General features: G+C 42.8%; 1 protein-coding gene and 1 long non-coding RNA gene across 2 annotated transcripts in view; one reads left to right on the top strand and one right to left on the bottom strand.

The window, feature by feature from the left end:
- Nucleotides 1-14,907, top strand: part of LOC141553201 (uncharacterized) — a 40,504-nt gene that overhangs the window by 10,994 nt on the left and 14,603 nt on the right. The gene's annotated exons all lie outside the window — the stretch shown is intronic.
- Nucleotides 2,544-14,713, bottom strand: SNAI3 (snail family transcriptional repressor 3). The gene is made up of 3 exons (XM_074286212.1): nt 14,496-14,713; nt 8,373-8,981; nt 2,544-6,473 (listed from the first exon to the last, which is right to left on the bottom strand). Exons 1-3 carry the CDS (start codon nt 14,569-14,571, stop codon nt 6,292-6,294), a joined length of 867 nt encoding a protein of 288 aa, XP_074142313.1. The 5' UTR covers nt 14,572-14,713; the 3' UTR covers nt 2,544-6,291.

Genomic DNA, 14,907 nt, shown 5'->3' with positions numbered 1-14,907 from the left:
CTAATCTATTTATGATCTCATTCTTTATGCCTAAATCATGGACCTAATTTGATCTTATCTTGGTATATGGTGTGCATCCATATCTAATTTCTGCCATATTCATTTCCAGTTTTCCCAACAGTTTTTTTCAAATAATGAATTTTTATCCCAAATGTTGGTATCTTTGGGTTTATCAAACACTAGATTGCTATAGTTGTACCCTTTTTTGTCCTTTGTACCTAATCTGTTCCACTGATCGACTGGTCTATTTCTTAGCCAATACCAAATGGTTTTGGTGACTAGCTGCTATATAATATAGCTTTAGATCAGGTATACCTAGTCCACCTTCATCTGACTTTTTTTCATTAATTCCCTTGAAATTCTAGACCTTTTATTCTTCCATATGAATTTTGTTGTTATTTTTTCTAGGTCACTAAAATAGTTTCTTGGGAGTCTGATTGGTATAGCACTAAATAGATTAGTTTGGGGAATATTGTCATCTTTATTATATTCGCTCAGCCTATCCGCGAGCACTGGATGTCTTTCCAATTATTTAAATCTGACTTAATTTTTGTGGCAAGTGTTTTGTAATTTTGCTCATATAATTCCTGACTTTTCTTTGGTAGATGGATTCCCAAATATTTTATGCTCTCAACATTTTTTTGGAATGGAATTTCTCTTAAAGAGAAATCTCTTGCTGTTGCATTTTGTTGGTAATGTATAAAAATGCTGAGGATTTATGTAGATTTATTTTGTATCCAGCAACTTTGCTAAAGTTGTGAATTATTTCTAATAACTTTTTATTAGAATCTCTGGGGTTTTCTAAGTATACCATCATATTATCTGCAAAGAGTGACAGTTTGATTTCTCATTACCTACTCTTATTCCTTTAATTTCTTTCTTGACTCTTACTGCCGAGGCTAGCATTTCTAATACAATATTGAATAGTAATGGTGATAGTGGGCAACCTTGTTTCACTCCTGATCTTACTGAGAAAGGTTCCAGTTTATCTCCATTATATATTATGCTTACTGACAGTCTTAAATATATGCTCCTGACTATTCTAAGGAATAGTCCATTTATTCCTATACTCTCAAGCGTTTTTAGTAGGAATGGATGTTGGATTTTATCAAATGCTCTTTTTTCTGCATCTATTGAGATGATCATATGGTTTTTATTAATTTGATTATTAATATGGTCAATTATACTAATAGTTTTCCTAATATTAAACCAGCCCTGCATTCCTGGTATAAGTCCTACTTGATCATAGTGTATTATCCTGGGGATGATTTTTTGAAGTCTTTTTGCTAATATCTTATTTAAGATTTTAGTATCAATATTCATTAAGAAATTGGTCTATAGTTTTCGATCTACCTGGTTTAGGTATCAGTACCATGTCTGTGTCATAAAAGTAGTTTGGTAGGATTCCTTCATCCCCTGTGCTGGTTTATTTTTACATAAAGAGTTAAAACTTTGCATATTTTATGCCTTTGGCTGTTGCCAAAAAATTTTTGTGACCCCCACATCCAGCGATAGGGCCCCACCTGAAGTCACAACCCACAGTTTAAGAACCTTTGCTATAAGGTCAGACAAATTTCTAGCTCCAAATGATTTGTGTACATTATTCTCTCTCTGATGAGAAAAAGGTTCAAACCAACATGGCATTTTTGTAACAGGCCAACAGAATTCAGAAGGGGAAGTTTTTTTGTTTAATTTTAATTTAATTCTTTTGTTTAAGTCCATGTCCTCAGCAGAATGCCATTCAGTAGCCATCAAAAGCTGTCAACTGAACCAGGGTTTTTTCTGTGATCATTTCGAAGTTAGAATAGTGTATATTCTGTGTGTGTCTGGCGCATAGTAGATATTTAATGCTTATTGAAGAAAATGATAATCCACTCTTCAGGTGCTATACCAATACTATAATTTCTCACAAGTGCACCAAGAAATTCTTCCTTTCTTCAAAATGTCTTACATTTCTTCAATATAATTTCCCATTATCCTCTCTTCACGGCATTCATTTTCTCCATATCACACCCTCATTACTGCCATTGTCTGATATAGACACATTTTCCTCCATTTTTATGAGAGGGACATGTAACAGCTTGCCCTAAGCCCCATGTTGTCAGAAACAAGCCCAGAAGTTAGGTTTACTAATACTTAAAAAGGTGAACTAGACTCTACAGGAGGCCATCAATCTTGGGTACAACCTGAGTTTGGTCTACAAAGCTGGATGTGCCCAAGTTAGTATTGCTCAGTCACTGATGGGAAAAGGCTCTAATTCCACCAAAATAGAGAAGTATATCCTAATGATTTTGGGCTCATCGGCTGGAATTTCTTCCTTTCTCCTTAAATCCTTTAAAAAAAAGTTCCCTCCTCAATTATAAAAATAGTTTGATTTAAAATTTTGAGTTCTAAGTTCTATTCCTTCCTCCCTTTCCTCTCTCCTTCTCCCTGAGATGGTAAGCAATCAGATATAGATTATACATGTGCAATTGCACATTGTAAAACACTTCTATATTAGTCATTTTGTACAAGAAGACTCAAAAGAAAAGGAAAGTGAAAAATAGCATGCTTCAGACTGCATTTAATCAATTCTTTCTCTGGAGACAGATAGTAGGTTTCATCAGTAGTCCTCTGGGATTATCTTGTGTGAGGAAAAAAGGAAAGATCAAGATCTTGCCCTAGAGCAAGAGGATTTAAATGAGGAATTAGGGTATGATTCTCTTGAAGAAGCTTCAACCCTGCCTAGAGAGCAGATTATTGACAGGCCCATATCAACTCCTCCTTCTTCCACCTCTGAAGGTGTTGGTCCCTGTTCTGGCACCAAATTGCTATGGTCCAGTCTAGCTCCTCTGAAGGGCTCAGAATAAGTCCTTGTCAGAATAAGGAAAGGTCCTGGCACCACGTGTGGATGCCAATTATAATGTTCTGATCGTCTCTCAGTTGTAATCCTTCTCTAGGAGGAGGTTTCTTTTCTGTATAATCTTTTCCTCTATGAGCAGGTTTTTTGGGAGGCTTCTGGAGCCTCCAGCCAGCCTCTTCTTCTTCCTGAATCCTGGCTCTGAATCTCCTCCAGCTCTTGTCCTTCCCCAATCCAGACTGCTCTCCAGGCTCAATGTTGCCTCTTTTTATCCTCCCAGAGAATGGACTTGTGGGTACTCCCAGGGGCTTGTGGGAATTACTTACAACCAATGAGCTTGCTCCTCCTAGAATTCCTAAGGTGTAAACTCCCTTTAAAGGCCTGAACCAGAGAACTGTCAAGTCAACCTGAGTTCTCACCTTGTAATTGTCCAGACAACCTGCATTCTCACCTTGTCACTGTCCAGACAACTTGAGTTCTCACCTGGTAATCCTAACAATCTTGGATGATTGTAAAGCTGAGAATTGCTAAGTCATTCACAGATCATTGAACAATATTGCTGTACAAGATTTTCCTGGTTGTGTTCACTTCACTATGTATCGATTCATATATGTATCAGTTTTTCCAGGTTTTTTTCTGAAATCATCCTGCTTGTCATTTTCATTACAATAATATTCTATGACAATCATATGCCACAGCTTGTTTGTCCATTCCCCAGTTGATAGACATCCCTCTGATTTCTAATTTTTAGCGACCACAAAAATAGCTGCTAAAAATGTTTTTGTATAAATAAATCCTTTCCCCTTTTTGGGGATGTCTTTGGGATATAGACCTAGCAATGGTATTGCTGGATCAAAGATATACACAGTTTTATAATCCTTTGGGCATAGTTTCAAATTGCTCTCCAGAATGGTTGGAATCGTTCACAACTCCACAAACAGTGCATTAGTGTTTCAGTTTTCCCATATCCCCTTCAATATCCAATGTTTTCCTTTTTTGACATTTTAGCCAATTGACAGATGTGAGGTAGTACTTCAGAGTTCTTTTAATTTGCACTTGTCTAATCAATAGTGATTTGGAGCATTTTTTCATGATTACAGATAGCTTTAATTTCTTTGTCTGAAAACTGCCTATTTGTATCCTTTGACCATTTCTCAATTGAGGAATGATCTTGCGTTTTTATAAATTTGTCTTTGTTCTCTATATATTTGAGAAATGAGGCCTTTCGAAGATAGAAAGATTTCCCTCTTTTTTGCTGTCCTTATAATTTTGGTTGCATTGCTTTTGTTTGTGCAAAAAATATATATAATTTTATGTAATCAAATCAATCATTATGTAATTATATGTAATTTTGCAATGCTTTCTATGTCTTTTAAATCCTAATTTCTTCTTTTATCCATAAATCTAACAGATAAACTATTACATATTCCCTTAATATGTTTATGGTATCACCCTTTATGTATAAATCATGTACCTATTTTGACTTTTTCTTGTTATACAATGCAAGATGGTGGTCTATATCTACTTTCTGTCATATGGTTTTTCAATTTTCCCCGTTTTGTCAAGTGAGTTTTTGTACCAAATTTATTCCACTGATTCATTATTCTATTTCTTGGCCAGGAACAGATTGTTTTGATAATTACTTCTTTACAATACAGTTTGAGATCTGGTATGCTTAGATCACTTTCTTTTGCATTTTTTAAAAAATATACTTGAATTTTGTGCTTCCAGATGAATTTTTTTTTCTAACTCTATAAAATAATTTTTGGTAGTTTGGTGTGGCACTGAATAAATAATTTAGATATTGTCATTTTTATTATATTGGCTCAACCTACTCATGAACAATTAACATTTTTGCAATTGTTTAGATCTGACTTTGTGTAAAAAGTGTCATATAGTTGTGTTCATATAGTTCCTGGGTTTGTCTTGGACTCCCAAGTATTTTATATCAATTATTTTAAATGAAATTTCTCTTGCTGCTGAATTTTGTTGGCAATATATAGAAATGCTAATGATTTATGTGGTTTGTTTTGTATCCTGAACCCTTTGCCAAAGTTGTCAATAATTTAAATTTTTAGTTGATTTGCTAGGATTTTCTGAGTATAAAGAGAGATAACTTTGTTTCCTTGTTGCCCAATTCCTTCAATTTTTTTTTCTTCTCTTATTGCTATAGCTAACATTTCTAATTCAATATTAAATAATACAAGTGAGCATCCTCGCTTTACCCAGTTGGGTGACTTCTAGTTTATCCTAATTATGGATAATTCTTGCTGATGGTGTTTGTTAGATAAATATTACGCATCATTTTAAGGTAAACTCCATTTATAACTATACTGTTGTTTTTTTTTTTTTAAATAGGAATAGATGTTGTATTTTCTCAAAGGCTTTTTCTGCATCCATTGAGATAATTATATGATTTCTATTGCTTTTGTTATTGATATGATCAATTATATTGATAGTTTCCCTAATATTGAGCCAACTTCTATATTTCTGGCAAAAATCCCACTTGGTCATAGGGTATGATTCTTGTGGTATATTGATATAATCTCTTTGTAAGGTAATCTATTTTAAATTTTTGTATTGATATTCGTTAGGGAAATTGGTCTGTAATTTTCTTTTTTGGTTTTGGCTTTTCCTGGTATGGGTTTTTAGCACCATAGTTTTCCTTCTTTGCCATTTCCCCAGGTAGTTTATATAGCATTGGGATTGTTTCTTAAATGTTTGGTAGAATTCACTTGTGAATCCCTGTGGTTCTAGAGATTTTTCATAATTGGGTAAAATAGCTCCTAGTAACTGTATTAATTTACTCTTCATCCATGATGAATTCATCCCTTTTATTTTTAATACTAGTAGTCTGGCTTTCTTCTTTTCTTTTTTAATCAAATTAGTCAATGGTTTGTCTATTTTATTGGTCCTTCCCTCCCACCTCCCATACAACCAGCTTCTAGTTTCATTTATTAGTTCAATGGTTTTCTTCCTTTCAATTTTATTAATCTTTCCTTTGATTTTCAGGTTTTCCAATTTGTTGCTTAATTGAGGATTTTTACTTTGTTCTTTATCTACCTTTTTTTAGTTGCATGCCCAATCCTTCTTTCTAAATCCCCTAAAGGCCCCAACTCTTGAAGAATAAAATGGAGGACTATAATCTGTTAACTGAGGAAATGGCTTCTTCTTGCTTTGCACACTCTTCCCCCAGGCAGGAACAAAGCCTCAATATGGAACAAAGTAAAATGGGAGGCACAAATAAGGGACCCAAGGCAATTCGAGAGCTGTACTGGTCCAAGTTTGGATGGAATAACTGCAAAATGGAAAAGGAAAGTGAGCCCACCCTGTAGTTCTCCAGGCACAGATGTTCCTTGCCAGGTTCCCAGACTTCCAAGAGTGACCCCCTAGCTCCAGGTATCCCAATTCAAGTCCCTTCCTCCCCTAGCTTCTCTGGCTACTTCTGGCCATCAGGAGGCTGGGCAGCTGCCGGCTTCCTTGTGTCTCGTTAACAAGGACATGCGGGAGAAGGTTTTGGTGCAGCTCTTACACTGGTACTTCTTGATGTCCGAGTGGGTCTGCAGGTGGGCCCGCAGGTTGGAGCGGTCGGCAAAGGCCCGGCTACAGTGAGAACAGGCGTATGGCTTCTCACCTGGGGAGAGGAAAAGGTGAAACCCAAATGACTGGTCTGCCTGTTATTTTCTAGCTTCTCTTCCCAGAGCCAGAGTAGTCCAGAACAAGCTCAAATTGTGATATAATGAGACCACTGAAAATGGGTCCATTTAAATCTGCTCTATATTACACTTTGAATATTTTACACTTTTGAATATTTTGTCTATGTGAATATTGTCATAATCACATTCCCTGCCCTATAAAGTGGATGATAAGTAAAAGGAATTATCACTGGCCACTTTGTCCCATTAGAAGGAAAATTGATGTGGAGTAGTTGATGGAAATTTCCCAAAGTCACAAAGCTATTTGGTGTTAGATTCAGCACACATCATCCATATTCTAACTATAAGACCATATTACTATTTCTTTGGAATAATTTATAATGGGAGGAAACATCTTCCAGAAGAAAAGCTTACATTTCTCTAGTGCCTACTATATGCCAGGTACTTTACAAATATGATGTCATTTGATCCTCACAACAACTTTAGGAGGTAGGTGCTATTATTATCTCCATTTTACAGTTGAGGAAACTGAGGCAAGCAGAAGTCAAGTGACTTGTCACACAACTATTAAGTATGAGGCTGTATCTGAATTCAGATCTTCCTGCCTATGCATTGCACCCCCTACCTATCTCTATGTTCAGAAGTATAAAAAGATACAAATGCAAATTCTGGGCCTTGATTAAACAATCGAAAATTAAGAAAGTCTCTGGATCCAAGAGTCATTAGCAACTCCAGAATGTCACTGGACAGGTTTCAGGATCAGAGAGACAACTTGCAGTCGTTTGGGCAGTCCCTTACCCCAGTGAGCTGACTCTGGCACATGGGGTCCAACCCAAACATCAGCATTCTTCCTATGGCTGGGCACCCCATGATAAATGGCCACCAGGGACAGCCTCCTATGGAGCCACCTTGCATTCCAATCGCTCTGGCCCAAGAGCACTCAACCCTTGACGTCCTAGAGCCTGCCTGTTTAGTGAGTCAAGGGCCCTTCTGAAGAGGGAAAGTAGGCAATGAGGAGAGCCCCTCAGCTAAGTGCAGAGAGGGAGAAGAAGCAATTCCCCCATGGCCAGAAAAGCACTCTTGCAAAAGTCTGCTTTCTAATCTCTGCTTCTGGGGTAGCTCATATGAGATTCTAAACAAGCTCTAAGGCACTGCACAACTGGAAGGTTTCACCATGTATTATCTTTCTGCTGATCTGAATGTCATTATGAATACAGGTAGCCCACTGGCCATAAAGGATGGGCGGTTGTCTGAGCAGTAGAACTCTCTTCCTCATTTCTGCCTGCCTCAGTTTCTCTGTTTTGGAACTCTGTCATTCCTTTTCATCTATCCATCTCCCTCTCTCCCTCTCTTTCCCTTACTCCCTCTCTTTTCTGTTGTCTCTCTCTCCCTTTCTCCCTCTCTTCCTTTCCTCTCCTCTGTCTCTCTCTCTTTTTCCCTCTCTTCTTCTCCTCTCTCTCTCTCTTCCTCTCCTCTTTCTCTCTCTTCCTCTCTTCTTCTCTCTCTCAAAACCCTATATTTTCAACTATTTGATCACCTCTTCATAGGTGAGTCATGCTTACCTTAGCTTCTCCCAGTTTCCCAGTGAAATCCCCCTCCATATTTCAGCCCCCCAGAGAAAGTGCAAATTCCTGGCCTCTGTACAATTTTTCTAATTTTCCCACCTCTGATCCACAAACTCTGAATTATAGCAGGGTAGGAGTAAATAGATTCACTTTGCAAAGATTCAGATTCAAAAACAAAATTCAGTCTGCAAGACAAATGGAGTTTTTTGTTTCTGAGTGGGGAAAAGGAAATGGTGCGTAAGAGGGAGAAGGGGCCATGTTTGATTGCTTCCCCCCCCTCTCTCCTTGAGGTCTCCCTCTGCCCCCTCTCACCTGTGTGAGTCCTGATATGGCCCTGGAGGAGCCAGGGCCTGGAGAAGGCCTTGCCGCAGATCTTGCAAATGCAGGGCAGTGTGTGGGTGCGGATGTGCATCTTGAGGGCCCCCAGGCTCGAGTATTCCTTGTCACAATACTTGCAGCTGAAGAACCGGCAGGCCTGCAGATCACAGCGCAGCTGCCGGTGTTTGGAGAGCCCGGAGAGCGTGTGGTAGGTCTTATGGCAGCCAAAGCACTCGAAGCAGCCCACGGAGCCCGGGGGAGGGCTCCCACCGCTGTCCCCAAGCAGTTTGTCCGAAGCTTTGTCTGGCTCTGGCCTGGGATCCAGAGGCCACCTCTTAGGCCCGTCTAGCAACGGGGAGAGGCTGAAAGGGCTCAGGCTGTCCTGGAGGGGCGCGCTGGGGACGGGGCCCTCCAGGGAGTCCGCCACGCTGATCTCCAGAGGCCCTGGGCTGGGGGCTTCCCGGCCCTCTCCACTCAAGGGGAGAGGCAGTGAGATACAAGCAATGACAGACTTGCGCTCCCACAGGCTGGGAGCATCACTGGGCGCCGAAGGGAGGAGGGGGAAGACCAGCCCCTCACAGGTGTAGCAGGACCCACTTATCTCTGTGAGGGGAAGGAGAGAGAATAGAAAAACATTGAGCAGTTCCCATCGCGATGCTTCTATTCCACACCACAAACCAAGCGATGTTCCTTAGGTTACCAGCAGTCTGGCAACCAGAGAGGCAGACGAGGAGCCCACCTTAGGGAGGTAGAGGAGAAGCCCACCATTCCTTCGAATGAGGGAAATATATTCTCATTATTGTCTGTCTCTGGCAGGCAGAGCCTCCACCCCAACACCCACACCCAGCTAAAGCACCAACACTTCCTATCGGTTCTGAGGAGCCCCAGTGGAGAGAGCACCAGCTCTGAAGTCAGGAGGATCTGAGTTCAAATCTAGCCTGTCGTTTTCAAGTATCCTGGCTACATCTAGAGGTGCCATTATTAAAACAGTAACTAAAACACATTCATAATAGTGAGAATTTTGTTGTTATCGTTGAGTTGTCTCAATCATGTCCAACTCTCCATCACCCCATTTGGGGTCTTTTTGACAAGAATTCTGGAGGGCTTTGCCTTTCCCTTCTCCATCTTATTTTACAGATAAGGAAACTGAGGGAAATAGGATTAAGTAATTAGCTCAGAGTCACACAGCTAGGAAGAATCTAAGGTTGGATTTGAACTCTGGAAGATGAGTCTTCCTAATTTCCAGTCCCATTTATCTATTCATTGTGATACTTAACTGTTTCAAGACAAAGCCTAAAAATCCACCACGAGACCATTAAAGAAAACTAGCAATTCCAAGTCAAGCACCTCGACTCAAATCTTACAATGCCCCAAGCAGATAGAGGGGCCAGAGGCTTAAACACCCGCAGTGTAAACAGATTAATCTTATAATAGGCAGTGATTCAATTCTGGAGTTTTTTCCAAACCAAATTTTCAGAATGAATTCCCTTATTTTTGGTTCCTAAAAGAATTTCAATATATGTTCTATAACATCCTATATAGATATGTATACACATGTAATCTAGAACCAGTATTTTTATCCACAGAGAGAAACAAAAAAGGAGCCAAGAGGACCGCTCTTGTTTTCTGATGTTTTCTTGTGCTCCATGCCCTTCCAACAGAGTAACCGATTTTCAGTTAGAAATTTTTAGTAGCTTAGGAAAGAACCCTGTCTTTTCAGAAAAAAGGCAATGACTCAAGGTCAGCCAGCATTTATTAAACATCAACTGTGTGCCAGGCATTTACTGTGGTAAATGGAATATGAAAGGCAGATCATGAAAGTGTAAGACCCTAAATGACATATTAAACCCTCACCAATTAATTGCTACATAGCAGAAAACCTTAAAGATCTGCTTATTTGGGGGGGAAAGAGCAAGGGAATTTCCCATTTGGAACTCTGAATTTTAACCCAATTTTAATCTTACTGCTTCATTGTATGTATTTATTTTCCCCCTGTTTTACTACTAGGATACTGTGGAGAGGACCTGGACTCTTGGCTCCTAGGCACAGGGGGTGGGGTGGGGGGAGAACGTAGAGAGTGAATCAGCCCTGAGATAACTCTAGCTGGGCACTCCGAACAAACAGCTTTACAATGATAGTAATTTCCCCTCCTCCACCTCCCTCCTCCCTGGGGTCACTTTTTAGGAGACCTAGTCACACCTGTTGGCCAGCTCTAGCTCTCACCCATAGACTCTAACAGACACAATGCAGCTGGAAACTAGTCATGAAAGCCGCAAGGTGAAAATTCACCCATTCTTTTAGATCTCTTTCCTCTCCCCCCTACTCCCTTTTTGCTTTTGTTCTCTCTCTTTCCACTATTTTTTTTTTTTTCTTTTAGTCAAGCATATATTTCCTGGCATTTGAAAATGTCGGTGAATAAAAAGCATCTGCTTTTTGCCCATCCACATATATTATTGTCTTCTTGTTGTTGAGTTGTTTCAATCATGTCCAGTTCTGCATGACCCCCCCTTGGGATTTTCTTGGCAAAGATACTTGAGTGTTTGCCATTTCCTTCTCCAGCTCATTTTACAGATGTGAAAACTGAGGCAAATAGGGTTAAGTGATGTGCCCAGAGTCACAAAATTAATAAGTATCTGAGGCCGAATTCGAACTCATGAAGATGAGCCTTCCTGACTTTAAGCCTAGCCCTCTGTGCACTATGTCAACATCCCCCCACCAAAAAAAAAACCCAAAAACAAACAACAACAACAACAACATCATCTTAAACCATTCAAGTTGAAAACTACACTAAGATTTTGGGAACTCACTATATTGTTCTTGAGTGGACAGACCCTTCTCTTCCCCCAATCCAGTCCTGGCGTATAATCACAAAATGTAGACCTCTGGAAGAATTCATAAAGGCAAAAGAACTAAGAAACACCTAAATGTGGTCTAATGACTGCATTGCTTGTATCCCAGGCACATAACTACTGGTGAGCAATCCTGATGGAATAATCACTACTGGTGCTTACCTCCCACAGTATTTCCTGAATCTCCATTCTTTTCCATCTTTGATCATCTCCTACATTTACAACCCTAGTTCTTCCAAAAGAATAAATCCTGCTTCTATCTTATTCTTCCTCCTTCCTTGGGGAGGAGAAGAGTTTTCTAGAGATCTCAGGCCCTAAAGAATCAATTCCATTATGTTACTGGGATGATCCACTTCAGTTATGGGAACCATTATCAGTTAGGGCCCTCTCTACGGAGGGAAGAAGCAGTGGGACTTAGTGCAATCATTACTTGTGACTGTGCTCACTGAGGTAGACAACTCTAAAACTATACAAACTACAAAAAAGTGTTGAGGAGCATTCATAGGAATTTTCTCATCTAGATGTTTGTTTCCTCTATGTTTTTCCTGAGGCAATTGGAGTTGTGACTTGCCCAGAGTCACACAGCTAAGAAGTTGTGTCTGAGGTTGGATTTGAACTCAGGTCCTCCTGACTTCAGGGATAGTGCTCTATCCACTGCACCACTTTGCTGCAATTCCTAAATTTCCCTCTCTGGACACTAAGAAGTTATTTCCCTTGCATCTTCTGACATTGCATTATTCGTGGGTGGCAGCAGCAGCAAAGCCAGGGTTGAGGAAGAAAGGATAGAAGGCAGCAGGGAAAGAGAGGTGAAATGTAAAAATGTAAAATGTAAATTTAAAAAAAGTTTAAAAATTAATAATCTATTTGATTGGGAATGCCTCCAGACTATCTCAGATGGTACCTAATGACTCTAGAGCCAGAGTGTCTGCCTGTGGATATTTTAAAAACGGATTTCCTTCTTTTCCTTGCCTACTTTTTGTTGTTCTCCAATGGAATAGTCTGGGTACTCTAATTCCCAGGAGAACCACCTCCTCAAAAGCAAACCCCTGGCTGTCCCAGACCTTCTTCTTCCCCCCCCCCCTATGTCTCAGACTTTCTAAAGACACAGAGTCCCCCAGAAGAAAGTCTATCCTGGAAAAATGATACAGGCAAGCCCCATAACCATTCCCCTTCCACCCAACTCCACCCCAGCTAGGGACAGGTGGCTGGAGCTCCTCGAGGCCTCCTGCAGTATTTTAAGAGAAATATAGAGGCAATTAGGCCCAAGCCTCCCCAACACCTCGGCTTCTCCTCCCTAACCACCTTCCCACATCCCCTTTCCACAGACGAAGAAATTTTAACCTAGTTTTACTTATTTAAGTGATATCAGGCTGAGGGTGAAGAGAGGCTTCTTAGGGATGACTCTGGGCATGGACGTAAATGGGAGTCACTTGGTAACTGAGATCATCCTCCAAATGGTGGTTACTTGGAGCGGGGGTGGGGTAGGGAGTGGACACGGCCATGTGTTAATGAATAATTCACTTTGACGGTGTGGATACCATTGCCAAACAATGGACTTCAGGGGCTTAGAAGGGAGTGTTTGATCAGGTGACTCGTCTCTAGCACAGGAAAAAATAACCCTTCACAAAGACTATTCCAAACCCCCCACGGTTTCTCCCCCTCCTACTTTGGGGGTTACAGAGCAATACCCTCCCTCAGACTGTCCATCCCCAGAGAGTGGCGGCTGCTCTCGCAAGTCGGAGAACTGTTCCTCTGCCGCTAAGCAAGCTCATCTCTGAAGGAAAAAGCCTTTAGGAAAGTTACTCTCCCTGTGTCCCAGTCACCCAATGGCTCAGAGTAAGAGGTGGTTAGTTCAAAAGGCTGCAGGGGAAGGAGCATGAACTGGAGTTGAATCAAGGCTCTACTACTTTCTACTGGGGTGATCTTGAGCCCGGCACTTCTCTCCTCTCTCATTTGTAAATGAGGGAATTCTCTACAAGTTTCTACCCAAAGAACTACGTTCGGAGAATCTTTTCCTTCAGTAAGTTAGAACTCAGCCCCTTAGGAAGTCTTCAGGCGGTAAGGAGGTCAGGGAGTGGGAATGGAAGGGTCAGGATTCAGGGCTGAGATGGAGGAGAGCGCAGCCCCTTTTTCACCACTTTCCCAGAGATTAAATTCAGCTTCTGATGATTGCTCTTTGCAGTTGGACACTTAGACCCTCTCTTCCTTCTAAGTGTCTGTTCCTGAGAGAAAGGAATGGAGACAGACCGAATCTAAGTGTCCGTTCCTACCAGACTCCAGCCCGAAGGGAATCTGAAATCAGCGGAGAGGTGGGAAAAGGGAAATCGGACCTTTCAGCCTGGTTCTGCTGAGACAGAGAGAGACAGAGAAAAAAAGAGAGAGATTGAAAGAAAGACAGAGAAAGAGAGAGACAGGGAGGGGAGGAGGGGAAAAGAAAAGAGACAGAGATTGAAACAAATAGAGATTGAAAGAGACACGTAAACAGAGACCCAGAGAAAAAGAGAGACAAAGAAAGAGACCGAGACAGACGGACACGGAGAGACAGACACAGACAGACGGGATCGAGAGCGCGTCCCCCGCCTGTTGGGAAAAGGCTGGGCAGCCCCGGAGCACCAGAGAGTAAGCGCAGCTCAGAGGCTGAAATTCCCGGGACTCCAGAAGTCACCGGGGAGGGGGCTGACTTTCCCTCCGCCGGTCCCGGCCCGAGAGCTGGGGACTTTGTGAGACCGCTCCTGAAGAACCCTCAGGGCCGGGCGGGCCCCAAGCCCCGAGATCTTTAGTGGGGATTTGGCGAAGGGTTCGGGCGGTTTGACCCCCCAGCTGGGGGTGGGGGCGGGACATCTGCGAACCGGCTTGAAGGCCGAGGTCGGGCTGAGCAGGTGGGTCCCCGCGTGTTCCCATAGCCTCGGGTCCCCGGCGCTCCTGGCGCCTCCTCCTTGTTCCCTCCGGGGTCCATGTTGGCGAGAAGCTCCTACCCCGTGCACCCCCCCCCCCCGCGGCCGCCGCCCCCGCATCCTGAGCTCGGACTCCCGCCGCGCTTGCACCTGCTAGAACCAGGAGCCCCGCGCTCGATGCCGCCAACTCGCTGTCTCGCTGCTCTCGCGCTCCTGTCCATTAGCCTGCTTTCCAAAAGAGTTTCCTTCCCAAAAGGAGAGCGGGGGCGATCTTCGCGCGCGCCCCCTCCCGGGAGCCGCCGCCGGCGCTCGGAGACCCCCCCCCCCCGCCCTCCCCGCCCCGGTGCCGCCGCTGCCCGCGGCCGCTCCTTTACCTTTTCGAGACTCCAGTTGCCCATAGTTGGGGACTCGGTTGCTCCAGTGCTTTTTCACTAAGAAGGATCTAGGCATCTTCCCTGGGGATGAGTAGGCGGCGGGTCCCGCGGATAGCTCGGAAGGTCCCGGATGCGGGCGAAGAGGCCGCTGCCCCCGGGGAGCCGTCCGGTCACACAGCCCCAAAGGCTCGCTCGCCTCCCGGCCCTCTAGGGCTGGACGGGGGCTCCGCGTCAGGTGCAATAAGGGTCAGCCCTCATTAACATAGCTCGCTCGGCCGGCCAACCAGGGCCCGGGACAAGTGCAGGGGCGGGGCCGAGGGGCCGCCTCCCCGAGGCTGCTCTGCCAGGGGACAGGTGTCTGACGGACGCTGGGTTCCAGACCTCCGAGCCCGGGCTCTCGGGAGGATCCCGT

Source organism: Sminthopsis crassicaudata, chromosome 2 (genome assembly GCF_048593235.1).
Source record: "Sminthopsis crassicaudata isolate SCR6 chromosome 2, ASM4859323v1, whole genome shotgun sequence".
Lineage (NCBI taxonomy): Eukaryota > Metazoa > Chordata > Mammalia > Dasyuromorphia > Dasyuridae > Sminthopsis > Sminthopsis crassicaudata.
Note: the sequence above shows the minus strand (reverse complement) of the source record. Positions and strands in the feature narration are given on the sequence as shown.

What these genes read in the sequence shown, in the direction of transcription:
- SNAI3 (XM_074286212.1), bottom strand. Translation starts at nt 14,571, where the DNA reads ATGCCTAGATCCTTCTTAGTGAAAAAGCACTGGAGCAACCGAGTCCCC. An exon ending in GCAACTGGAGTCTCGAAAAG is followed by an intron (nt 8,982 to 14,495) that starts GTAAAGGAGCGG and finishes TTCCCCTCACAG; the next exon opens with AGATAAGTGGGTCCTGCTAC. An exon ending in CCATATCAGGACTCACACAG is followed by an intron (nt 6,474 to 8,372) that starts GTGAGAGGGGGC and finishes TCCTCTCCCCAG; the next exon opens with GTGAGAAGCCATACGCCTGT.